Here is a 27,672-nt window from a genome sequence, read left to right on the forward strand (position 1 = left end):
TAATTTAACTTGCCATTTTGCACCGTACAATATTTGAGGTCGTGAGGTGTCTAAAGGCAGGTTCAGAGCAAAAAAAACAAAACAAACAAATCATAAGTCAAACTTCCTTTCAGCAACAGTCACTCACCTTGAGCTCACCTCCAAAAGTTTAAACACGCTTGCTCTCTAAACTACTGGGTATTGAACACATAGTTCCAAAATATGCAAAGAGTGGCGCTGTTTACTCGATAAAATACTATCCCACGGTCGCCATGACAGTAAATCCTAAATACGGTATAGCTTCACAGCCGGACAGCTCCGTGGTGCTGAAACTCACATGAAAGGCGAGAAATACGTTTTGCTCATTTCTCCGAAGAAATACCCCCGGACTCAAAAATTTAACGAACTCATTTGGATTAAGATTTTAACAGTAATGTTGTCAGTCTTTTATATCGTCTGACGTGCTTCATGCAATGAACAGAGGAATAACAATGCGGTCCGATGTAACAATGCAGACATGTAAAAGGTACGTGGCGCTCGTTATTCTTTTTTCTTTGGTTCATCATGTAACTGCTTCAGTGACTCATTATTCCATCCCCGAGGAGATGAAGGAAGGATCAGTTGTCGCCAACCTTGCTACCGATCTCAGCCTGGATGTTAAAACACTGAATCAGAGGAAGATGCGTCTTGATCTGATCGCCAACAAAAAATATCTGGATGTGAACAAAGAGACTGGGGAGCTGTATGTTATAGAGAAAATTGACAGGGAATATCTTTGTACAAAAACGCTGACATTGTGCTACTTAAAAATGGAAGTGATACTTGAAAATCCCGTGCGTATATTTAACATCGAGCTAGAGATTTTGGACATAAATGACAACGCCCCACAATTTCGAAGAGACATCATACATTTGGACATATCTGAGTCAACGCCTGCTGGAGAAAGATTTTCGCTAAGTAATGCAGTTGACCCCGATGTCGGACTCAATTCGGTAAAGACATACTATCTGAGTGCCAGTGAACATTTTAACATTGAGGTTCAGACTGGAAGAGATGGGTCGAAGTTTGCTGATCTCATACTGAAAAAGACTTTGGATCGTGAGCAGCAGGCTGTTCATAATTTAATACTCACAGCTGTAGATGGAGGCACACCTGCTCGCTCTGGCACTGCCAGTGTTATTGTTCAGGTTTTAGACACAAATGACAACGCGCCCACATTTGAAAAACCGATCTATAGTGTTAAAATCATGGAAAATTCCCCAATTGGAAGTCTTGTTATTCATCTTAATGCAACAGACTTAGATGAGGGGTCAAATTCTGATATAACATATTCATACAGTTTATATACGTCAGAGAAAACGCAAGAAACATTTAATCTGAATCCTTCCACTGGTGAGATTATTGTAAAAGGAATGCTAAATTATGAAGATTTCAGGATTTATGATATGGAAGTTATAGCAACCGACAAAGGAGCCAATAGTTTATCAGGACAATGTACATTAAAAATTCTGGTTGAAGACATGAATGACAACCACCCAGAAATATCTATTAAGTCATTTCAGAGTCCAGTCAGTGAAAACATAGAATTAGACACAGTGATAGCAGTAGTTAGTGTTAATGATAAGGACTCAGGTGACAACGGAGTGGTTGATCTCCATATTCCAGATAATATGCCTTTCAAACTGAGGGAATCCTCTGATAACTATTATGAGTTAGTGGTCTCAGAGCCTTTAGACCGTGAGAAAGTCCCAGAATATGAAATCACTTTCACTGTTACAGACAGAGGTTCTCCTCCTTTATCTGACAATGAAACTATGACTTTAGAGCTGCTGGATGTGAATGACAATGTTCCACAGTTCCCTCAGTCATTTTATACTATACGTGTAATGGAGAATAACGCACCTGGGGCCTTGCTCAGTTCACTCACTGCGTTTGACCCTGACCTCCATGAAAACCAGTATCTAGTTTATTTCATCCTAGAGAAGGAGACAGCCAACACCTCTATGTCCATGCTATTCTCCATCAACCCAGAGAATGGTAATCTTTACGCACTAAAAACTTTTGACTATGAGATTGAGAAGGAGTTTCTTTTCCACATCGAGGCCAGAGACTCTGGTTCTCCTCCACTCAGCAGCAACGTGACCGTCCACATCATTATTGTGGACCAGAACGACAACGCTCCGGTCATTGTCTCTCCGTGGCGCGCGCACGGCTCGGTGGTGGAGGAAAAGATCCCCAGATCCACTGATAAAGGCTCCCTGGTTGCCAAAGTGATAGCCTTGGACACCGACTCGGTGCACAACTCTCGGATTACCTACCAGTTTCTACAGGTGACTGACGCCACCTTGTTCAGTCTGGACCAATACAACGGAGAGATCCGGACTATGAGGATGTTCAGTTACAGAGATCCGCGACACCAGCGACTGGTTGTTATTGCCAAGGACAACGGGGATCCTGCTCTCTCTGCTACAGTCACCATCAAGCTGTCCACAGTGGAGACTGCTGTTAAGGCCTACTCTGACATGACTGAGGTGCCTCTAGAATATGACATCTTCTCAGACCTAAACCTGTATTTGGTCATCGGTCTGGGCTCGGTGTCATTTCTCCTGCTGATCACCATATTGGTCACCATCGTGCTCAAGTGTCAGAAACCCAAGCCCAGCAAAGCAGCTCCTCCCTGCAGGAACAGTGTGATCAGTGAGAGGAACTCCACCATCGCAGACTCCACTCTGGTCTCCAACGATGCCTACTGGTACAGTCTGTTTCTAGCAGAGACCAGGAAAGGAAAGCTGGTGGTCAGACAGCCTGTGCCAAAGGGCTCCAGATACATCGTGTCCAGTATACCAAGGAGCACAGGAATGTCAGAGACTAGTGACTCAGCAGCTTCCACTCTGCAGGTATGGAAAAACGTCAATTAAAAATCTGTTACGCACAGATATTCTCTGAGCATGTCCATCAAATAGCCATACAAAAACGTGCGCATCATTGCATTTCATGAAAGTTACTGTTCGGTTTATGCAATGTCGAAGTTGTCGACTTCGTACTTTCTTGAGGACTTGTCTGTACGCATAGGTATCTAAAGGCTCAGAATGTACTTTTTATTAATATTTTCTAAATGACTACAGAAAAATTCAAATTTATTGACTTCATATAGCATCAAATGACATTCAGATATAATTTAAATGTTAACACGATTAACAGATTTTTTTTCTTAGAACAATCACTGGATGTTTGCAAATTTTGTCCCTTCAATAAATCATTTGTTCTCGCACACGATATTTAGGCACAGTTTAAATTCGACACTGCACAGGTCCCGAGGCAACTGTGTGTGACCCATTTGGCATCACCACTTTCATAACAAAAAAATACTGACAACATTTATCAAATACATTAAAATAGAAATTAAATGGTCGTGCAAACGAAGTTATTTTACCATATTAAAATGGTTTTACGCACACAAATCTGCGCGTAAAAGTCACAAACACGAAGGCAAGGGCTGTGACATCATATTTGCACTGATGGAGTGATGTGTAATTTCGGGTTAATTTGGATGTAATATAATATCTACACATATAAATACTTAGAAAAACAACACAACAAAAAAATGTATAGTTGTTGCTCACATACTCCATAGGAAAGCGAAGATTATAAAGCAAGGAAAAACATGAGTCTAATTTTTTATTGCACTTTTTCTAATACAATTTAAAGTTTACTGTTTATCTGTGTCTGATGAAAAGCGAAATGTATCGATATTTGAAGAGGTGCAAAGGCTTATAGAGGACTACTCACGTCGCTGCTCTCCACAAAAACATACTCCCCGATGAAGTCATCGTTCTCACGATATTTTATTGGAGGCTGGGCAGGCAGACATATTGCACGCAAATATCTGCTGATATCGGATGAAGAAACGTTTTCCTTGAAAACCCTCGTTACCTTTCATCATTTCATAAAGGACGGATTCTTCTTGTTCCAACATATATTACGTTTTAAGGTTTTAAACACGGATTCCTCTCAATGGCTCGTCATATTCGTCAGTATTCCCGTGGAGGGTATGTTTCATTATTTCTCTTTCTTTCTGCCACTATGAACACGGTATCTACCGTCACCCATTATTCTGTTCCTGAAGAAATGGAGGAAGGCTCAGTCGTTGCTAATTTAGCAAGTGATTTGGGATTAGACGTAAGGACGCTAAAAGGAAGAAAAATGCGCGTAGACGTTGTAGGCAATAAAAAATATCTTGATATCAACAAGGACACGGGAGAGCTGTTTATTTTGGAAAGAATAGACAGAGAGTTTTTGTGCCCCTTGAAAACAACTACGCACTGCTTTCTTAAATTGGATGCTATGATTGAAAACCCAATACGAATGTTTAATATCGAGGTCGAGATTATGGATATTAATGATAACGCTCCTCATTTTCGGCGGGGAACGATGCATTTGGACATATCTGAATCAAGCCCCGTTGGAGAGAGATTTTCACTGAATAACGCTGCAGACCCAGACGTTGGAACGAATTCTGTGAAAGATTACCATCTGAGCTCAAGCGAATATTTTGCGCTTGAAATTCAGACCGGTAGAGACGGGACAAAGTTTGCTGATTTGATTCTGAAAAAAGCTTTAGATAGAGAACAGCAGGCTGTTCATAATCTAATACTGACTGCTGTGGACGGTGGAGTCCCCACGCGCACAGGTACAGCCAGCATCATTGTCCGCGTGCTTGATGTCAACGACAACGCCCCTTCATTTGACAAAGAAAGATACACCGTAGATGTGATGGAGAACTCTCCGATTGGCAGTCTAGTAATTAAACTAAATGCCACTGATTTAGATGAAGGGTCCAACTCTGATATAGTTTATTCATATAGTTTGTATACATCAGAGAGAACACAAAATATGTTTAGCTTGAATCCAGAAAATGGTGAAATCAGAGTGAAAGAGATGATAAATTATGAAGATTTGAGACTTTATGAAATGGAGGTTATTGCCAGTGATAAGGGGCCAAACTCATTATCTGGACAGTGTAAACTGACAATACAGGTCACAGATATGAATGACAATCACCCAGAAATATCCATCAAATCATTTCATAGTCCGATCAAAGAAGATACTGCAGTAGACACAGTGATAGCAGTAGTTAGTGTTAATGATAAAGACTCAGGTGACAACGGAGTGGTTGATCTTCATATTCCTGATAATATGCCTTTCAAACTGAGAGAATCATCTGATAACTATTATGAGTTAGTGGTCTCAGAGCCTTTAGACCGTGAGAAGGTCCCAGAATACGACATCACTTTCACTGTAACAGACAGAGGTTCTCCTCCTTTATCTGACAATGAAACTATGACTTTAGAGCTGCTGGATGTGAATGACAATGTTCCACAGTTCCCTCAGTCATTTTATACTATACGTGTAATGGAGAATAACGCACCTGGGGCCTTGCTCAGTTCACTCACTGCGTTTGACCCTGACCTCCATGAAAACCAGTATCTAGTTTATTTCATCCTAGAGAAGGAGATAGCCAACACCTCTATGTCCATGCTGTTCTCCATCAATCCAGAGAATGGTAATCTTTACGCACTAAAAACTTTTGACTATGAGATCGAGAAGGAGTTTCTTTTCCACATCGAGGCCAGAGACTCTGGTTCTCCTCCACTCAGCAGCAACGTGACCGTCCATATCATTATTGTGGACCAAAACGACAACGCTCCGGTCATTGTCTCTCCGTGGCGTGCGCACGGCTCTGTAGTGGAGGAAAAAATCCCCAGATCCACCGATAAAGGCTCCCTGGTTGCGAAGGTGATAGCCTTAGACACCGACTCGGTGCACAACTCTCGGATTACCTACCAGTTTCTACAGGTGACTGACGCCACCTTGTTCAGTCTGGACCAATACAATGGAGAGATCCGGACTATGAGGATGTTCAGTTACAGAGATCCGCGACACCAGAGACTGGTTGTTATTGCCAAGGACAACGGGGATCCTGCTCTCTCTGCTACAGTCACCATCAAGTTGTCCACAGTGGAGACTGCTGTCAAGGCCTACTCTGACATGACCGAGGTGCCTCTAGAATATGACATCTTCTCAGACCTAAACCTGTATTTGGTCATTGGTTTGGGCTCGGTGTCATTTCTCCTGCTGATCACCATATTGGTCACCATCGTGCTCAAGTGTCAGAAACCCAAGCCCAGCAAAGCAGCTCCTCCCTGCAGGAACAGTGTGATCAGTGAGAGGAACTCCACCATCGCAGACTCCACTCTGGTCTCCAACGATGCCTACTGGTACAGTCTGTTTCTAGCAGAGACCAGGAAAGGAAAGCTGGTGGTCAGACAGCCTGTGCCAAAGGGCTCCAGATACATCGTGTCCAGTATACCAAGGAGCACAGGAATGTCAGAAACAAGTGACTCAGCAGCTTCTACTCTGCAGGTATGGAAAGACATACATTAAACATGCGTTATGCACAGACATTCAAAGTGAATATCTATAAAGTCCACTCATAAGTGACCATAGTAGCCAAGGCCTACTCAGGATGTCAGTGTTTGAGAATTCATAATCTCCTCTTCTCTCATTTTAAAATATAACACATAAAAAAGTTAACAAACGCCTAAAATTATATCAGCATCACAAAAAAAAATATAATCATGCATATTAACAGTGTTTTAGATAAAACTTATTACAGTTGTTGGAAACCAAATGTTACTTAATCTTGATATGATTTAATTAATAAGTAATTCGGTAAATAATCTATACTCTCCCTTTACTAAATCTCTTTCACTTCTCATTCAAGCCTAAATGTTTCTGCATACATTAGTTACTGAAAGGTGAAATGAGGCAAGATATGAGGCACATTGATAATACATAAAATAAAACCTAAGTACAATAAGAAATTATTGATTACATACACAAGGACTATTTTAATTTGGGAACCCTTTACAATAAGGGTACAAATAATATACTTAATTAATGCTTAACTAAAACATGAGTCAGGAGGATTTCATGCATTAATTAATTTTTTAATTAATTAATAAAGGATGTGTCATAAATTCCTTTTGCTCATCATTAAGAAATGATCAAGTCACTATGACTTTATGTGATTAGCTTACACTTGATAGTCAGCTAATGAATGTTAATTCACAGTTACATTGTCCATTGACAGTTTTTATACCTACAGTTACTGTGGGTATAACATTAAAGCATGATACACTCTGAACATGTACAATACATGTAAATGGGGCATAAAGAGCATTGTGTCATGCAGCAACAGGTAGATCTTTGCATCTGACTACCAGTTTGACAAAAATAAAAAGCAGCTTCATAGAGGTCGATGAAATGCATATGTATAAAATGCCCTTTACTGTACCGTAATTCAGCTAATTTGATGGCATATCAGTTAATGTATGAAGTAACTGAATCAACATTCATTAATTGATTATCTATTGGGTGTTAACTAATCACATAAAGTCATAATGACTTGATCATTTGTTAATAGTGAGCAACAGGAATTCATGATGCATTCTGCATAGATCAATGCAATAAATCATCATGACTCATACTTCAGTTAACCATTACATAAGTATATTAGTTAATTTCACCATGTTTGGCATTGTTTATACGTGCAGATATCCGTGCGTAAAACTCCCAAAATACGGAGAAAAGAGGACAGCGTGATAAAAACTGTATGACTTTACAATCATTGTATACACGTGCTAAAGGAACAAAAAACAAACAAAAAAACTATTATAAAATTATAATATATAAAGCACGGAAACTGAATCTAACTTAATCAGGCTGTGGGAATTCTATCTCCCATCCAGGTAATATAAGTTTATAAATTAGAAATGAAAACTTCAACAACATGCTAATTTTCAGCTTCTTAAACTCCATCAACTCGTACTTTACCTGGGATTAAAATAAGAGTGATTTCTTTTTTTTTTTAACAAAGTCGAAAACGCTCATACAAGACTATTTTCGTCGCTGCTCTCCACCAAAACACACTCTCTGATGAGGTCATTGTTCTCACGATAGTTTATTGGAGGAAGGAGGAAGTCAGACCCTGTGTAAGAGGGGCGTCACGGTTGGTCTAAGCCACGGTCTAAGCGCAAAGGAACGTTTACGTTTAAGATCCCTGTTTCGTTTGTTCATTTAACAAGAGGACGTTTCATCCACATTTCAAGGTTTTTAATACGGATCATTCACGATGGTGCATCATGTCCGACAGTTATTTGGGAGAGGGTATGTTTCAGTATTTCTCCTTCTTTCTGCCACGATAATCACGGTATCTACCGTCACCCATTATTCTGTTCCCGAAGAAATGGAGGAAGGCTCAGTCGTTGCTAATTTAGCAACTGATCTGGGATTAGATGTGAAGACGCTAAAAGGAAGGAAAATGCGCTTAGACGTTGTAGGCAATAAAAAATATTTTGACATCAACAAGGACACGGGAGAGCTGTTTATTTTGGAAAGAATAGACAGAGAGTTTTTGTGCCCCTTGAAAAATGCGCACTGCTTTCTTAAGTTGGATGCTATGATTGAAAACCCAATACGAATGTTTAATATCGAGGTCGAAATTATGGATATTAATGATAACGCTCCTCATTTTCGGCGGGGAACGATGCATTTGGACATATCTGAATCAAGCCCCGTTGGAGAGAGATTCTCACTGAATAACGCTGCAGACCCAGATGTTGGAACGAATTCTGTGAAAGATTACCATCTGAGCTCAAGCGAATATTTTGCGCTTGAAATTCAGACCGGTAGAGACGGGACAAAGTTTGCTGATTTGATTCTGAAAAAAACTTTAGATAGAGAGCAGCAGCCTGTTCATAATTTAATACTGACTGCTGTGGACGGTGGAGTCCCCACGCGCACAGGTACAGCCAGTATCATTATCCGCGTGCTCGATGTCAACGACAACGCCCCTTCATTTGACAAAGACAAATACACCGTAGATGTGATGGAGAACTCTCCGATTGGCAGTCTAGTAATTAAACTAAATGCCACTGACTTAGATGAAGGGTCCAACTCTGATATAGTTTATTCATATAGTTTGTATACATCAGAGAGAACACAAAATATGTTTAGCTTGAATCCAGAAAATGGTGAAATCAGAGTGAAAGAGATGATAAATTATGAAGATTTGAGACTTTATGAAATGGAGGTTATTGCCAGTGATAAGGGGCCAAACTCATTATCTGGACAGTGTAAACTGACAATACAGGTCACAGATATGAATGACAATCACCCAGAAATATCCATCAAATCATTTCATAGTCCGATCAAAGAAGATACTGCAGTAGACACAGTGATAGCAGTAGTTAGTGTTAATGATAAAGACTCAGGTGACAACGGAGTGGTTGATCTTCATATTCCAGATAATATGCCTTTCAAACTGAGGGAATCATCTGATAACTATTATGAGTTAGTGGTCTCAGAGCCTTTAGACCGTGAGAAGGTCCCAGAATACGACATCACTTTCACTGTAACAGACAGAGGTTCTCCTCCTTTATCTGACAATGAAACTATGACTTTAGAGCTGCTGGATGTGAATGACAATGTTCCACAGTTCCCTCAGTCATTTTATACTATACGTGTAATGGAGAATAACGCACCTGGGGCCTTGCTCAGTTCACTCACTGCGTTTGACCCTGACCTCCATGAAAACCAGTATCTAGTTTATTTCATCCTAGAGAAGGAGATAGCCAACACCTCCATGTCCATGCTGTTCTCCATCAATCCAGAGAACGGTAATCTTTACGCATTAAAAACTTTTGACTATGAGATTGAGAAGGAGTTTCTTTTCCACATAGAGGCCAGAGACTCTGGTTCTCCTCCACTCAGCAGCAACGTGACCGTCCATATCATTATTGTGGACCAAAACGACAACGCTCCGGTCATTGTCTCTCCGTGGCGTGCGCACGGCTCCATAGTGGAGGAAAAAATCCCCAGATCCACCGATAAAGGCTCCCTGGTTGCGAAGGTGATAGCCTTAGACACCGACTCGGTGCACAACTCTCGGATTACCTACCAGTTTCTACAGGTGACTGACGCCACCTTGTTCAGTCTGGATCAATACAACGGAGAGATCCGGACTATGAGGATGTTCAGTTACAGAGATCCGCGACACCAGAGACTGGTTGTTATTGCCAAGGACAACGGGGATCCTGCTCTCTCTGCTACAGTCACCATCAAGCTGTCCACAGTGGAGACTGCTGTTAAGGCCTACTCTGACATGACTGAAGTGCCTCTAGAATATGACATCTTCTCAGACCTAAACCTGTATTTGGTCATCGGTCTGGGCTCGGTGTCATTTCTCCTGCTGATCACCATATTGGTCACCATCGTGCTCAAGTGTCAGAAACCCAAGCCCAGCAAAGCAGCTCCTCCCTGCAGGAACAGTGTGATCAGTGAGAGGAACTCCACCATCGCAGACTCCACTCTGGTCTCCAACGATGCCTACTGGTACAGTCTGTTTCTAGCAGAGACCAGGAAAGGAAAGCTGGTGGTCAGACAGCCTGTGCCAAAGGGCTCCAGATACATCGTGTCCAGTATACCAAGGAGCACAGGAATGTCAGAGACTAGTGAATCAGCAGCTTCTACTCTGCAGGTAGAAATGGCCGCTTACTGCACTGCAGTTTAAACAAACCATTATTCCTAAATGTAGTTTTGTGAAGCAAAATATCTGGCCTATCGTTACTACAGTTCACACTGCAATATTTCATTAACAGTCAGCTTTTATCTCAAATGTATTAGCAATGTCTTTTTTCAGTAGATATTGTTTTTTGCAAGGGATATAAAATAGAATAACCATAATACATCTAGCAATCTAAACAATGGGAATCTTAATTTTAAAATCATTAAGAATGTATTGCATCAAAGCAAATATATAGAAAACAGTATGAATCAGTATAAAGCTACACATGTAATATTTTGCTGTACCTCTGATGTTGTCTGTGTTTTGTCCTAAGGATATTTACTGGTTTAAACTTTCAGGTATGTGTGTTTCTTTAGTAAACAGGTATCTACTGAAAATGCAATCAAGAGCCCAACTCCCGATATCACCCTTAACATACACTGGTGGAAATGCAATACCTTTGCTGACGTAATAAAAACAAAAAACAAACAAACAAACAAAAAAACACTTGAAAATTAAAGTAAAAATAAGACATTGAATTCATAAGTTAAATGCAACCTTTTATTGGATATTACATTCATCTAGTCTACATAAACCTATAGTTTTGATTTACAATACTTTAAAAAATCTCATTAAATCTCATATTAAATCTTTTTATATTAGAAGTGAAATAACAATCAGTAACAAACTCTGCTTACTCCTCTGTTTCATCCCACAGGTCTTTGCTCTTAAAGTTTTCTTGTTGTTTTACAGAGCGACACTTGCTAAAAAGGCTTTAGACATTTTTGTGTGACTTTGGTCTGTGGCCTCTATATTAGTGCCTTTATTATGTTCACTGCAAATAAAAACACAATGAAGTCTAAAGCAGAGCACAAACCTGATGCACAAAGAGCTCATATAAGACCTTTTTTCACATAATTAAGGTTTATGAGTATAGATTCTTTTGACTAACTATCTTTTCATTTTCTTGTCAGGTATGGCTTACCATTTCTCTTCAAATAAACATGCTCTTTGCAACATTGTATTTAAACAATCCATAAAAAAGAATTCATGATGCAGTTTTTTTGCTGTTGTCAACAATGACAGCAACAACACAGTGTGGTGCATTTTAGCACACATGAGACATACACCCTGTGTGGTTCAGGTCTTCTGTTCCTGTCAATGTCAAAGTCTGTGGAATTGGAGAGACAGGAAATGAGTAGCTTTTTAGTGTTCTGTATCACCACAGTACAAATCTGAAATACAGAGAGCTGAACCCATAGTTCAAACTGACACATTTCTGCCAATGTCATTGGACTATTTAATGTAAGTTGATGCCATGAATGCTGACCGACCTACCTACCTATCTATCTATCTATCTATCTATCTATCTATCTATCTATCTATCTATCTATCTATCTATCTATCTATCTATCTATCTATCTATCTATCTATCTATCTATCTATGATGGTAAGTATGAGCAGCTGGAAGAACAAACAATTACATAGCTAAATGTAAAACTATTTTAAATCACCTTTATATAACTAATTGTAACGAGCTGCTGTATCTGTTTTAGCGGGTCACACTAACCATGCTTAGTCAAAGATAACATTGCAACTCTGTGTTCATAGGATACATACACAAATAATCCTTTACTGTGCTTGTCTGACCATTGAATTGCTTTTTTTTTCTCCCCACTCTAAAGTACCCTAAATGAGGGAAGTCCACCCTGCAGCTGGAGGTATGCAGGAGTCTCACTCCCCCGCCCCGGATGGCCTTTTATGAATGATGTTACAGAACTTAGTATTTGAACTTAGTTGTTCTTTGTGTTTGTTCTGTTCTCAGTTGATGTTTTTTTTATATTATATTTTTGTCTTGTTTAATTTCTCATGGAGATAGATATTTTTGTAATTGCAAAGGGTCACTCAGTTAACATCACATGCAGTTTGCTAAATCTCCTGTGTTAGTCTCCTCATTCCCACAATTTGATTACTCTTACCCATATTACAGTCTCATCCTTAAAGCCCACTAAAATGCATCTATGCAATCTAACCACTACAGTAATTAACACTACTTCTGTCAGTATTTTGGGATTATGTTCCCAAAGTTTTGTTTTGCACAATTTGGCAGAGCTTGAAAAATATAGCCTAATGACCTTGATTGACCTCAGGGGGACAAAGACATGAGGCCATAATAATCATAATGGTACTGATAATATACTGAGTCTGACAATCTGTGGTCAATTTTTGCAGACAATTAAACACAAGTGATAATGCAGATTAGGTGAACAAAGTGAGAATCAGGTGTAGCCAGTCCTTAAAACACACACCTGCTCCCTCAGCTCATATGGTAGTAATCATTCAACACAAAATAACATCAACATGCTGCTCCACCTGAAGGTCAAACTTCTAAAAATTTTTCACTTCAACTAACAATGTTGCCATTTGCTGGCTTTGCTTTTTTCACAATCTGGCTTTTGCTGTAATACACTAGAAAGTGTTGATAGATCTGTGCTGCTTTAATTGAATCACTGTGTTCTCAAAAAGATCCTGTGCATGTGAAGTTTACACACGTGTTTATCCCCTCCTGACCCATCATTGATATATTAGGAGTATATCCTATTTTTGAATGTTTGAATGTGTTAGTGGGAATGGACTGTGCTGTTTCTGTATTATTTGGTCAGTTAGAAACAAAATTGGATTGAGTGTTGCTGACTTCACAGAATGACACCTTTGAATTCCTGTCTGCTGTAGTGTGAATTGTGACCTAATTCTTTGTGCAGGAAAGGCGCAAAGTGATACCAGTCACCCAGTTACCTAGCAACCACTCTCCTTCACATAATCTTGGAGCATGGTATACTCATTTATAGACCGCCATCTCACAACTATGTTCAAGGATCAGCTCAACCCCTCCACCCACTCTGTCTTCTGCCTGAAGCCCCTGTCTGAGTGACAGACGTCGGCTGCATGAGATATGTCACTCTGGCCTGTCACATGGCTGTCATTGCACTGCTTCTTCTCCAGCTTTGACTAATTCTCTTGTCTCATTGGCAGGCATCCACAACCAGCAGCGGCAGTTCCACATAAGGCCACACCTCCAGCTGCGTACCGGATTGATGCTGACAAGAGAGCTTCACAGAGGAAAGGAGAAACCCCCCCCCCCCCCAAATCCATGTCGTCACACTCAGTCTGGTCCCTGCTCCTCGCAATGTGTAGTTATCATGCTTTAAGACCAAACGGACTATGGTGGCTAAACAAGGATGCAACCCTCCCCCTTTCTGTCTTTAAGCACATGAAAAGCCAATCAACAATGTTTCTCTGTCCATTCGTTATGCATGATAAGACTGCATGGCTTCAACCACACTCCAAGACCTACAAAAAAAAACAAAAATTCAAGACAAGACACTCACCAAAAAGACTGTACAGAAAATTGCATCAGTGGATATATTCAAAGAAGCTGCAACAAGGACTACTTGAGTGGACACAGGAATGTTGGGATGCCTTTAAGAGACTGTTTTTCCACTCTAAAAAAGAAACACATAATGGATATTTTACATTTTTAACCTACATGCTTTGTCTTGCTCCATAACAGCATTGGTGTATAATATATAAGATAACATAAGAATCAAGAAGTGAAACAGCACAATTAACTGTGTCAAAAAGCACCAACCTATGATTTCAAAAGTATGAAACAAAGGGGAATCAGTATTTTGTAAATGTGGTAGCATTTAGTTATTTTATGTTTTGTAACTGACTTTGTGCTTTATATGAGAGCCAGGCCTGAATATATGAATGAGAGTGCTAAGAGATTAAATTAATTTAACAAATACATCAAACATAAGAGTGAGGCCTTCAGCCATCATGTATCTGCCTTTCAGTTGATTTTGCATGGAATAATCAATTACTTAAATAGCTTTAGATATGTTATGGTATTGAACAATCAGTTTTCTGTAGTTAAGCCTCACTATTTTGTCTGTTTCAAAACAAGATGGAAGCATTTTAATGGGACCACAATGAAGAAGTACAACAGCATTACACCTTCATATTACACAGTCCTAAGATTTTGAGATATGGTGCACAGATGTGTAATCTTATTCCTTTTTCCTAGCTTCTACTCAAGAGGAAAATGGCTGGGATCAGTGAGGCATTTGTATGCTTCAGAAACTTGGGTGTACAGATAACTTAAGAATACAGTGTGCTTGAATGTTTTGTCCACTTTGACACTACTGCAGAATATGATTCTAGCAGACTGAAGACAAGTGAACACAGTTGTTGAGAACAGATTGATTAATGTCTCCTTATAACTACTGCATAGTATATCTATCACAAACATGACCATGTTTTACTTTTTTATTTTTAAAGCAAAACTCTGGATGTCTCTTAATATCAATGTCTTCTGAGACTGTGTAGGAAGTTGAAAACCCAGAATTGACTTAATGTTTACTTTACTGAAAAACAAAATAGCTGTGGTTGGTTTTACCCAATGAAAGCTGTGTTCATGTATATTACTGATTACTGTGTGTATCTGCATATGCAACGCATAAGTATGGATACAGATGTGACAGACATATACAGTATCATATGTCTGTATCTATACAGTTTCCAGTTACACCTAGCTAAAACTAATGCAGTCTTATACAACAGCCCTGCAGTAAATCCTGCCCTCATCAAGGTTATAATGTTCAGTTTTTGTTGTATCTGTTTTACAAAGGTGTTGAACTTAATGGTTATTTTGGAGGCTGTAATTGGTTACATACTCAGAGTCGTGATGTAAATGAAGTGAATGAAAGATTAGAAACATCTGTCAGTGTAAAGGGATACAATTCAGCCTCCAATATGACCATATAGTCAAATTAACACCTATATAAGACAATTTCAACAAATGCTGAATAAATACCTTTGATATGGGTATGACATTATTGCAGGGCTGTTGTGGTACACTGGATTAGTTTTAGCTAATAAATCTACTTAATAACAAGTAACTGAGTGTATGTACTGTATGTTTCCTTTTCAGTGCAAGTGCTAAAATTTTTAATGTGAACAGCTGAACTGCTGTGCCAGCAGATTTATGGGCCAACTAGTTCTGTGCAACAGTAAAATAATCAGACATCATGTAGTCAAAGTCTTTCGCACAGTTCACACTGCATTACCTGTATAGTTATAATGTGTTACAGGCAAATATATACATTAAGTGCTTTTGTACAGTGGTATGTTTATGGTGCAACATGTAGTAAATTGTGTCATGTGAGCTTATTGTATGCTATGGTCTGGTCATTATGATCTATTGAATAAAAAAACAGAACTTAATGATGAACTTTTGACTCTCTCTGGAGTTCTGGGGCAGTTGCATAATTTCTGATGGCAGTGTTAAAGGTTAAAGGTGTACTTCACCTTCATTATAAGGCTTACCTCACCCTGGTCAGCTAGTCAGCTAACATCCTCAAGTTTCACTTCACTAGGACCTTTTTAGTTGATGTTTCTAAACACAGGCACTTCTGGCCTTAGAACAGTATCTATCACCAGTATGATTTTCTGTCTGAGTCATTTTATGGTATAGTAATTTGCTTGAATGCATACATTACATGTCCAGTTTATGGAAATGACAATGTTTGAAAATTGTTGATTTTGCTGATGCAGGGACTATCCAGTAATTACAATGTAATTAATTAGTTGATCATTTGCTCACATAGTGAGATGATTAAGGGGCTGCAACACTGCAAGCTTTCATTATCTACTGACTAAGAAGACTTTATGATGGAACAGTACACACAAAGGTTTTCTAGATATTAATTGAATAGAGTTGTACTTTAATTTGGACCATATTTTATATCAAAACATGTCACAGAGTCAAGCTTATGACAGACATGTTGGCTGGGGTCATAAAGGTCACCTCACATTACATGATACCTGGTTTTCCATACTGAAGGATGAATTGTTGATATTGAAACTTACTTGCTGGAAAAAAAATACCAGTATTTACTCACAGGGTTTTAGCAGTCAATGCTGAAAGAAACAAAGAAACTTTGCCTGTGAGAGAGCATGAATACAGTAGCATTCATACGATCAAAGCATTAAGTCAGATGTTGTAACAGGATTATGTCTTGCACATGAAAGTATGGCTGTATGTGCTGTAGATTATTTTATTCTCTCTATCTGTCACTGAAGGACAAGTTCTTACGGTTGATAATCACTGGTAACAACTTATAACTTTCTTCCAGGAATATCATTAAACAGATGGTGTTTACAGCACCAGTGTTTTGTCATATTTTGAATTCAGGTTTAAATGTCACTGCTCAGCCACTGTAATCCATTGACTAACTATAGAAGTGTAGTAAGTGTAGAAACTAGACCTTCCTCTGGGATTCTCAAAGCTGTGGCTTCTATTTTTATCCCATCTTTTTTCTCTGATGCTGAGAGAGATGGATTAATATGGTAACAACACAAGAATATGTACCTAAGTTGTCAAAGAAAGGAAAACATGCCTGTAGCCCCTCTATGTGTGTGTATTTCCACAATGGAACATTATTCTTCCACAGACACAAACCGCAGGTAATGTAGTCATTCTGTACTTTCTCAAGTATCTATTCAAATGAAATTTTAGGAATCACTGTTTGTCATAGTTATATCAATGGAAAAAGTAATCTATAACATATTGTGGAACAATACTGGACAATACTGGCTTAACTGGACTACAGTGTGTAAGTGGTATAATAATATGCAGTATAATATTGACAAAGCAACTGCAAGGCAAGTATAATAATGAAGTAAACTGAATAATTTAATTGTTATCTTGTTACCATCTACATCTATTTCTGCAATATAATGAAATGGCTTTACTTTGAAAGATCTCTTTGTGTCAGAAAAAACTGAACAACAAACTTCACATAGGCAGAAAATTCTGTTCGTGCTTCCATGTAATAGTTGAAAGTGCATATCTGTCCCAGTACCTACAGTAATTTGGTATTGCACTTAAAGTAACAAGTGTTTGAGGTGGTAAGTAAGGAATTAAGGAATTAAGGAAAGCCTTGTGATAGTCATATTATTTGCATTTGCTACTTTTAAAACACTAGTGCACTTCTCAATAGATTGGGGATCACAAACTGTTAAAGAACTCCAGTTTAGGCCAATAAAGTCTTTTAAGCACAATTCTTGAATTGAATCAAATGCTTAAAAAATATTTTCAGTAATTCACTGCACAGCATCTGTGAGTCAACAACACCTCTCTCTCATGTAGAATTGCAGTGAAAAAATTGTGAAATTGGCTCAAGCTACTGGTGCAAGTGTCCCATCTGGCCTGTCATCACTGACCACAGTCAGCACATCCAGTGTGTGCGAGGACATCATGACTATCTTAACCTGAAAAGAGCCATAATGTTTAAAATAACTAACCACATTATGTCTTAACTAAGACTCTAAATATAGCTGCTAAAGCTCACAAGTTGCACAGCTGAATGAGTGTATAAAAACACATTTTCAACATTACATCACAATGTAATTCAAAAATTCATCAGTTGGTGTCAATATTGTTTTTCACTCAACCTATGTTTGCAGGGCTTTGTTTTTTTTTTTTTTTTTTTACTGAAGGCAGAGTAATGAGCGTGTCTGCCTCTCTTTGTGTGTGCACACACATGATCTCATCTCCCCAGAGAGATGAGGTCATGAGTGAGCAGGAAAGACATTCAGACCCATAGGAGCAGTTATTCTCATTTAATATCCAATATACCTCAACATTTTAGTAGCATGTTTTAGCACTTAAAATTTGTGTCTTTGTAATGTCTTTAAACAAAGCAGGCACTCTTAAAGTGGGTGTGGTTTTGATAGTATTCTATTTGGTTAGAGTAACGTGAGATAAGAAATATTTCTCAGTCTCCCTTCTCATCACCTCTGAACCCCAAGAGGAGACTCTCCTACTGCCTGTTGTCTGCTGCTCTGGTCCACTGACAGACTGGCACACTGATAAAGACACAGTGATGCAGCAATGTGGAACAAAACACTACAACAACCACCAGCTGGCACTACTAGGCACACATGTACACCATATATTCAGATGAAATGTATATTATTTATTTATTAGGAATATCACTGTGGTCTCTATTGATATGCATAATCTTTATACTGGAGAAAATATGTATTTTAAGAATTACATATTTTTTCTTTGTGTTTTATGGGCTCCTGGTACAAGGCAGCCCCCCTGAAACCCTTATTACAAAATCTTTCTTGTAAATTAACCAAGGAAGGGATGTGACTGTGAATTGGAAAATGCATCTTACATATTTTAGAGAATTAACAGAGTCAGCACATGTAGCTACAGCTGCCTTTCTTTGTCTGCAGCATTCACAGCATCCCTCCCCCTTTGCTTCCTTTCTTGCTGGGCGTTTACTTGCTTTCAGCACCATGGACAGTGACCTGCCTAATGGAGCTGCGTTGCCATGGCGACGTGCTGTCTGTTCGCTGGAGCCCGCGGTGTGCTCTGAAGCAGCCTGTAATTTAAAATTCTGACGAGCCCCCCTCCTCCTCTTCACAGAGCAGCAGCCGCAGCTCGCCCACATCAGATTAGCATTCTCTGCTAAATATTACCGCTACATTTGCCTTATAAGGGCTGATGACAAAGGAAATTGCAGTCTGCTAAAATTGCTGCAGCGTGAGAGGAACGATGCAGGAAGACATGGTGATGCACAATGCGGCAGAGCTCGTGCACGCGCACGTATATGTTTGACCTCAATCCAAAATCAATACATAGCAGGTGGGAGGGGTGCGCAGATTTGAGGTGTTTATTATGTAGGTCACTTTGTTTTCTTGTAGTATAATCATCTTTTTTTCTTTTCTACCATTATTTATTTTATATGCTGCAGTACAGTAAGGCTGCTGCATGAGACACGAGGCAGAAATGCACATGAGCAATGTAGAGCAGACATGAGCTCATCATAGCTGCACATGCAGGTTTAATCCATGGGATGTCACTGCTCACCTCTAGATTAGGAGACACATGATGGGAGTGTGCTGGATAGATCACACAGAGTTTAAGGAGAAGGAATGTGAATGTCAACAACTTTATCTACATAAGGCCAAAAACACTGACACAAAAATTTTTAAAAAACGCTGTATTTTAGGGGTTCGAGTATTTTTCCTAAAAATATTCAATACGTTTCCTATATGCACTGTGTACTATGTAACTTAGTATTATTTGAAGCTGAACAAGGGAAATTTGTGTACAGGCAAGCATATAAATATATGGAGAACAAAAATCCCAGTAATGACTGGTTACTTGAATTTCAATTGCACTTGTTTACCAAGAAAACAAGGAAACGTGACATAAAAACAATGAAACTGGCATTTACATCCTTCATAACCTTAAAGGTCAAGTGTTTTGGCAACAATTACATTGTTAAATTATGTGGCTTATGTCTAGTTTGTTAAATTGTTTTCTGAAGAATGTGTGGAATTAAAACAGGTTAATGAGACAAATAATGTTGTGGGAGACACTGTAATACAATGGGACACAAAAGACAAAAAACATGATTTGACATTACTTGGTGTTTTCAGCCAAATCGCATATACTGTAGGCTAAACTCGAAGAAACCGTTTTATGGTCACTGCAGCATCGTTACAGTGACAATAGGTGGTGCTGTTACATTATATATTATCATAGTGGTTGTGTGTGAGATGTTTTTTTTTTTTTTTTTACATGTGCATTCAGTGGCAACCCAAAGAGACGCGTGGAGGAGCGGACCTAAACAGCCCTTATTCTTCTGCCAGAATGATGTTCCTGCAGACTTTTGATTTTTGATGCTTAAGAGGAAACTGAAAATCATTGCGAATTTGTTGACGGATTTATGGTCGTTGAGTAAAAGACTTCTGTCAAACAATGGCGATAACGGACATCAAGGGACAATGGCTGCATGTGTGGATTTCTTTTTGTCTGGCGCTGCTGATTGTTACTCATTTGAAGGGGATCTCTGCTCAAATACGATATTCAATTCTGGAAGAATTGAAATTAGGCACTGCAGTTGGAAATGTAGCCAAAGACCTTGGATTAGATCTTGGGAGACTGGCGGATAGGAATCTCCGTGTCGTGTCAGGAACAAAGCAGGATCTGTTTAAGGTAAATCCGACAGATGGAGTTTTGTTAGTGTACCAGAGAGTAGACAGAGAGGAACTGTGTGGAAACACTGTTCCGTGCATCACAAATCTGAAAGCAGTTGTAGAAAACCCTCTGGAAATGCACCAAGTAATAGTTGAAATACTCGACATAAACGACAATTCGCCGAAATTTCCCGATGAAAACTACACATTAGAGGTGCTGGAGTCTGCCATAATTGGATCTCGATTTCAAATGGAAGGGGCACACGACTTGGATGCTGGTTTGAATTCCCTACAATCGTATAAACTAAACCATAACCAATATTTTCGCCTGGAAACTGAGGAATTTGGGGAAGATGGGAAGGTTCCATTCCTTATATTACAGCGATCATTGGATAGAGAACACACTGCTCAACACTGGTTACTGTTAACAGCTGCAGACGGAGGTAAACCATCAAAATCTAGTTCTATTAATATCACTGTTGTTGTATCTGATATAAATGACAACTCACCAGTATGTGATAGACAGAAATACACTATTACGGTAAAGGAAAACGCACCTGCGGGGACGTTTCTCCTGACAGTGGATGCATCTGACTTGGATGAGGGGATGAACGGTGAGGTCGAATATTCAATACGGAGTAAACTAAGAGGACTCTCAACTGAGCCTTTCGATTTAAATAGCAGAACTGGCAAACTAACTGTGAAAGGAGGCCTTGATTTCGAGGAAAAGCAATTGTACGAGATTAAGGTACTGGCTGCGGACAAAGGTGCCGTGTCTCTCTCCACACACTGCAACGTGGTTGTTAAAGTTGAAGACGTGAACGATAACCCACCTGAAATAGACATCACATCCCTCTCGAGTCGCATTCCAGAGGATGCGCCTCCTGGAACGGTGGTGGCGCTGGTGGGTGTGACGGATCTTGACTCAGGTGTGAACGGACAGGTGGTCTGCAGTGTGCCGGGTCACTTGCCTTTTGACTTAAAGCCATCCCCAGACGGACAGTCATACTCTTTGGTCACCAAGGAAAACCTAGACAAGGAAACAGTACATATGTATAATATTACAATAACGGCAAAGGATTTAGGGACTCCCTCTCTGTCATCTACGAAGGTGATACAAGTAGATGTGCTAGATGTTAATGATAATAGTCCTTTATTCACTGAAAGCCCATACAATTTTTACGTGCTTGAAAACAACAAGCCCGGAGTGTCAATTTTTTCAGTGAGCGCGGCTGATGCTGATGGGGATGAAAATGCTGCAGTTATATACACACTCGACCGTAAGAGTCCGGGACCCACTGTGACCTCCTTTTTGAATATAAATGAAGCCAGTGGCGCAATTTCAGCGCTAAAAAGTTTCGACTTTGAAACTCTGAAAACGTTCCAGTTCCAAGTTGTCGCCACAGATTCTGGAACTCCGTCACTAAGCAGCAACGTCACAGTGAATGTGTTCATTCTGGATCAGAACGACAACGCTCCAGTCATCCTGTATCCAGTCAGCTCTAACGGTTCTGCTGAAGGTGTGGAGGAGATTCCCCGCAATGTAAACGCAGGACACTTGGTGACTAAAGTCAGAGCCTATGACGCTGATATAGGATATAACGGCTGGTTACTGTTTTCACTGCAGCAAGTTACTGACCACAGTCTCTTTGGTTTGGACCGCTATACAGGACAGATCAGAACACTTCGCTCATTCACAGAGACAGACGAGGCTGAGCATAAACTGGTCATACTGGTCAAAGATAATGGGAACGTTTCACTCTCAGCAACAGCTACTGTGATTGTCAAACTTGTGGAGCCAAAAGAAGCTTTTGCAGCATCTGATGTTACCAGCGCGGCAAACGATCAAGGAGAAAATAATATTGTATTTTACTTGATTATAACTTTGGGCTCAGTGTCTATACTTTTTCTTGTCAGTATCATCGTTCTGATTGCAATGCAGTGCTCAAAATCTACAGACTATTCCTCCAAGTATTTACAAGACGCTAATTATGACGGAACACTGTGTCACAGCATCCAGTACAGATCTGGAGACAAACGCTACATGTTAGTTGGACCCAGAATGAGTATAGGATCTACTATTGTTCCGGGCAGCCATGCAAATACACTTGTGGTCCCTGACAGGAGGAGAGCATCTGAAGAGGTAAATGTTTATTATTATTATTATTATTATTATTACTACATGCTTTCGCACAACATTATTAAATAGTAAACAATATTAAATAGTACACAATTAGATACATTAAAAAAACAACAACTTTTTTTTGCTGATTTGACCATGCTGTTGTGAAATTGCGCTGTCCATGGTGCTGAAATTAATTTCATTTCTACTGCTTTAACTTCCCCAGGTTATGTCAATATTCAGCATGTTTTGGAAATACAATTACAACAATCTTCTGCTTCATACTGACTCGATCCTACTTCTACGAAATAATTTAAAGTTGATGGAATAAGTTGATGGAATTTAATGTTATTTAACAATTGCAGATGTTATTGTCTATTAACGACATATATGAGTCGCTGAAAAACATACTAAACATTAAGCTGACTTGCTGGATAAGGCAGACCCAAGCATCCTACACAGTGTGAGACTTTGAAGGACGTTTTCTCCAGCTCCTTTCGTGTCCTTCACTACTGGACTATGGGCAGCATGGAGTCATATAGAAGTCGATTGTGATAGTTTCCGAGAGAAAGGTGTAGTGAAGTAAAACACTTGTGATATCTGGCCCCCTGTGATGAAAATCATATCGTACTGAAGCCCACCGGCCACATGGAGTCGGTGTGGCCTCGATAATGGTTGGTTTGCTGATTCTGTGCAGGCCCTGCCCATCATCTCTGGATCTTCTCTGATGTGGGCGGTATGGCTGACGGAGTACACATCGAAGGCTGTGTATCAAATAATATAAGTAACGGTTAATATTTTGTGTGTGAAAACTCGTATTTGGGAATCGTGAAATGTAACTACTCAGACTGATTTAATGAAGACTTGTGTCACTGCATTTGATTTAAAGAAGGCTTCATTTTGTTGCTTCACAATGGGAGAACGAGGACAAAGGCGCCGAGTGAACTGCTGGTGGATTGCCGGGATTTTGTTGCTGTGCTTTGGGAAGCGTATTTTGGCTCAGTTGAGATACTCAGTTCCAGAAGAAGTGCAAGTGGGAACTCCTGTTGGAAATGTTGCCAAGGACTTGGGGCTTGACATTAGCACTTTGACAGACAGGCGGTTTCGTATAGTTTCGGGTCCAAATCATGCTCTGTTTCAGTTGAATCAGAACAATGGAGTCTTGTATGTTGGACAAAGTATGGACCGCGAAGAGCTTTGTGATGGAACTAAGGTTTGTTTGATAAATCTGAAAATTGTTGTTGAGAGCCCATTGGAAATACATTACGTTAGCGTTGAAATAACTGATGTTAATGACCATGCACCGACTTTTCCGGAAAACGAGCAGCGACTGGAAATAGCAGAGCTTATTCCACCAGGTACTCGTTTCCAAATTCATGCCGCTAGAGACCCTGATGTCAGTGCACAATCAGTCCGATTGTATAAGTTGAGCCCAAATGATCTTTTTGATATTGAAGTCAGAGACAGCGAGGAGGACAAAATACCGTTTTTAGTGCTAAAAAAGCCTTTGGATAGGGAGCAAAAGGCAGAACATCGTTTAGTGTTAACGGCTCTTGATGGCGGCAATCCGTCGAGATCTGGGAGCCTTAATCTAACTGTCACTGTGTTGGATGCAAATGATAATCGACCTGTGTTCAGCAAAGATATACATACAGTGTCAATAGATGAAAATGCTCCCATTGGAACCCTTGTAGTCAGATTAAACGCTACCGATTTAGATGAAGGCTCGAATAGCGAGATTGAATACAGCTTTGGCAAAACACAAAAGAAAAAAGTGCTAGATACCTTTGAATTGGACAGCGTTACTGGTGAGATTCGAGTTAAAGGAAATGTGGACTTTGAGGACACTGAGATTTACAGACTAGATTTGCAGGCTTCAGATAAAGGCCAGCCACCGTGGACGGCCGAAAGCAGAGTTGTGATAAAAATTCAAGATGTGAACGATAATAAGCCAGAAATTGAAGTCACATCACTACGTAGCTTAGTCCCCGAAGACTCAAAACCTGGCACTGTTATCTCTCTCATCAGTGTTACGGACAGAGATTCAGGCGTTAATGGGAAAGTTATTTGTACAATCTCGGATAATGTTCCATTTGATTTGACGCCATCCATTGAGGAAAACATGTACTCTCTAGTCACAAAGGGGCGTTTAGACCGAGAAAATGTGTCCCATTATGAAATCACAATAACAGCTATTGACTGTGGTGAAACCCCACTTTCCACCGTAAAAGCCTTGAGTGTTCAGGTGTCAGACGTGAATGATAACAGACCGAAATTCAGCCAGAATCCATTTGAACTTTACATGTTAGAAAACAATGATCCGGGAGCATCCATATTTTCTGTAAGTGCTGTTGATAATGATCTGAATGAAAATGCAGCGATCACATACCACATTGTGAGAGGTGATAGGCTGCAAGGTGACATGACATCATTCCTGAATGTCAATTCGGATAACGGGCAAATATCAGCGCTAAAAAGTTTCGACTTTGAAACTCTGAAAACGTTCCAGTTCCAAGTTGTCGCCACAGATTCTGGAACTCCGTCACTAAGCAGCAACGTCACAGTGAACGTGTTCATTCTGGATCAGAACGACAACGCTCCAGTCATCCTGTATCCAGTCAGCTCTAACGGTTCTGCTGAAGGTGTGGAGGAGATTCCCCGCAATGTGAACGCAGGACACTTGGTGACTAAAGTCAGAGCCTATGACGCTGATATAGGATATAACGGCTGGTTACTGTTTTCACTGCAGCAAGTTACTGACCACAGTCTCTTTGGTTTGGACCGCTATACTGGACAGATCAGAACACTTCGCTCATTCACAGAGACAGACGAAGCTGAGCATAAACTGGTCATATTGGTCAAAGACAATGGGAACGTGTCACTCTCGGCAACAGCTACTGTGATAGTCAAACTTGTGGAGCCAAAAGAAGCTTTTGCAGCTTCTGATGTGAAGAGTTCAACTAAAGTTGACGATGAAGACAATGTTAAATTTTACTTGATGATAACTTTGGGCTCAGTTTCTGTACTTTTTGTCATCAGTATCATCGTGTTGATTACAATGCAGTGCTCCAAATCCACAGACTATACTTCTAAATATCTACAAGACGCAAATTATGATGGGACACTGTGTCACAGCATCCAGTACAGATCTGGAGACAAACGGTACATGTTAGTTGGACCCAGGATGAGTATAGGATCTACCATAGTCCCGGGCAGCCATGCAAATACTCTGGTGCTTCCTGACAGAAGAGGGACATCTGGAGAGGTAAGCCCATGTTTCAATTTTAATTGAGGATACAGTATTTTTCACATAGTTATACTGAATTTACTGTGTTACAATACTGTGCAAAGGTTTTAGGCACTAAAAGTAAAGTGAGAATGCTTACAAAAATGTTGCTATAAATAGTTTTAATTTATCAATTAACTTCTTACAAAGTTGAGTAAAGAGCAGAAACCGAAATGAAACCAATATTTGCTGTGAGCAGCTTTGCCTTTAAAACAGCAGTAGTTCTCCTCGGTACACTTTAACACAGTTTTTCATGGTAACTGGCAGGTAGGTTGTTGTAACCATCCTGGAGAAAGAATGTTCTTCTGTGGATTTTTTATTTAGGCCATCTCAGGTGCTTCTTCATGTAATCCCAGATTGACTCCATGATGTTGAGAATAGGGCTCTGTGGGGGCCATACCATACCATCTGTTGCAGGACTCATCATTCTTCTTGTTGCTGAAAATAGTTCTTTATGACTCTAGCTGTATGCTTGGGGTCATTGTCATGTCATGAATAAATTTGGGACCGATCAGACACCTCCCTGATGGTATTGCATAATGGATAAGAATCTAAACATCTAGGGTGCCTAAAACTTTTGCACAGTACTGTACATTGAGATGATTTCCTCCTAACAGATAAGATTACCTTTAGTAACATTAAAAACAGTCAATGTTTACTAAACAGTAAATGATTTGAATTGTTTTATATCGTTTTCATCTAAGTCTTATCAATGACACTTATGCCTGTACTGAAATTAGAAAATGTGTTCATGACACTGTGGCGCTATGCAAGGTTTATATTATAGCACTGTTCAAGGTGTTGAAATGTTGTTATGGTGGTATTGGTTAGATTGTGGTGAATTTGAAGTTGGGATTAAAGTTTCACTTTGGATATTACTTTTTTAACCAACACGTTTAGGCTGCGACGTATTTCGTAGCGACATATTTCGTAGCGCTGTCCATGGTGCTGACACGTAGCCATGGTTTGACATATTTTGTTGATTTTCAAGTTAGAGTGTAAGTTTCGTTTGAGAGCTTTTTGATTTTACTGATGGATTTAAAGAACCAAACTTGCGGTTTGCATTTTAACCTATTTTCTATAAATCACTGTCTGTTTTACTTAGTAGTCTGAATTGACCTTCTCCACCGTTCCACGAATCCGGTGTTTTCATCCATTTGAATTACGAAAGTCTATAAGCACACCATTAAAACTTGCTTAAGTAATGTTTTTCACTACAGTGCATCGCGCGACGTGATTTAGCCAAGTAGAACGTGTTCCTTGATCAACATTGTGATCAACCAATCACAGCCCTCTGACATCATCAGTGTGCTGCTCCTGTCATTCTCTCAAAATTTCTTTTTGGCCCCAGAGACAGTTGTGCTTCTTTTCCTCAGAGGTAAGCTAAGTTTTCCTAATTGAATTTATCAATTTATTAATAGTCAGAAAACTCAACAAAATCCTTAACTGCATGTCTTTAAGTCATTAATATTTATCCTTACAGACTAGTACCTACCTAGAGCTGTGGCTGTATGAGCTACTAGCACGTTAAGCTAGAATATTGTTCACTAACATAAAGGGTAAAGATAATAAAAGAGCCCTAATTTTGCTGTGGTC

General features: G+C 39.6%; 4 protein-coding genes across 7 annotated transcripts; all 4 read left to right on the forward strand.

The window, feature by feature from the left end:
• The first annotated feature begins 293 nt into the window (after nucleotides 1–293).
• On the forward strand, nucleotides 294–15,892 carry LOC122989825 (protocadherin alpha-C2-like). Of its 4 annotated transcripts, none has more exons than XM_044362840.1 (3): nucleotides 294–2,876; nucleotides 12,292–12,327; nucleotides 13,640–15,892. In XM_044362840.1, exons 1-2 carry the CDS (start codon nucleotides 453–455, stop codon nucleotides 12,301–12,303), a joined length of 2,436 nt encoding a protein of 811 aa, XP_044218775.1. In that variant the 5' UTR covers nucleotides 294–452; the 3' UTR covers nucleotides 12,304–12,327; nucleotides 13,640–15,892. The 4 variants fall into 4 exon arrangements, 3 of the variants coding, with proteins under 3 accessions (XP_044218775.1, XP_044218774.1, XP_044218776.1); XM_044362841.1 differs by lacking the exon at nucleotides 294–2,876 and adding an exon at nucleotides 8,006–10,579; XR_006405178.1 differs by lacking the exon at nucleotides 294–2,876 and having other exon boundaries at nucleotides 7,999–12,327.
• On the forward strand, nucleotides 3,935–6,465 carry LOC122989826 (protocadherin alpha-C2-like). Its single transcript, XM_044362842.1, has one exon. The coding sequence runs from the start codon at nucleotides 3,994–3,996 to the stop codon at nucleotides 6,421–6,423; it is 2,430 nt and encodes an 809-aa protein (XP_044218777.1). The 5' UTR covers nucleotides 3,935–3,993; the 3' UTR covers nucleotides 6,424–6,465.
• A 2,804-nt stretch (nucleotides 15,893–18,696) lies between the features above and the next one.
• Nucleotides 18,697–23,574, forward strand: LOC122990981 (protocadherin alpha-3-like). Its single transcript, XM_044364571.1, has 2 exons — nucleotides 18,697–22,811; nucleotides 23,488–23,574. The coding sequence occupies exons 1-2, from the start codon at nucleotides 20,451–20,453 to the stop codon at nucleotides 23,572–23,574; spliced, it is 2,448 nt and encodes an 815-aa protein (XP_044220506.1). The 5' UTR covers nucleotides 18,697–20,450.
• Nucleotides 23,575–23,610: 36 nt separating this feature from the next.
• Nucleotides 23,611–27,607, forward strand: LOC122990982 (protocadherin beta-15-like). Its single transcript, XM_044364572.1, has 3 exons — nucleotides 23,611–26,055; nucleotides 27,428–27,454; nucleotides 27,560–27,607. Exons 1-3 carry the CDS (start codon nucleotides 23,647–23,649, stop codon nucleotides 27,605–27,607), a joined length of 2,484 nt encoding a protein of 827 aa, XP_044220507.1. The 5' UTR covers nucleotides 23,611–23,646.
• Nucleotides 27,608–27,672: the final 65 nt, after the last annotated feature.

The sequence above is a fragment of the Thunnus albacares genome, chromosome 10 (assembly GCF_914725855.1).
Source record: "Thunnus albacares chromosome 10, fThuAlb1.1, whole genome shotgun sequence".
NCBI classification, from domain to species: Eukaryota; Metazoa; Chordata; class Actinopteri; order Scombriformes; family Scombridae; genus Thunnus; species Thunnus albacares.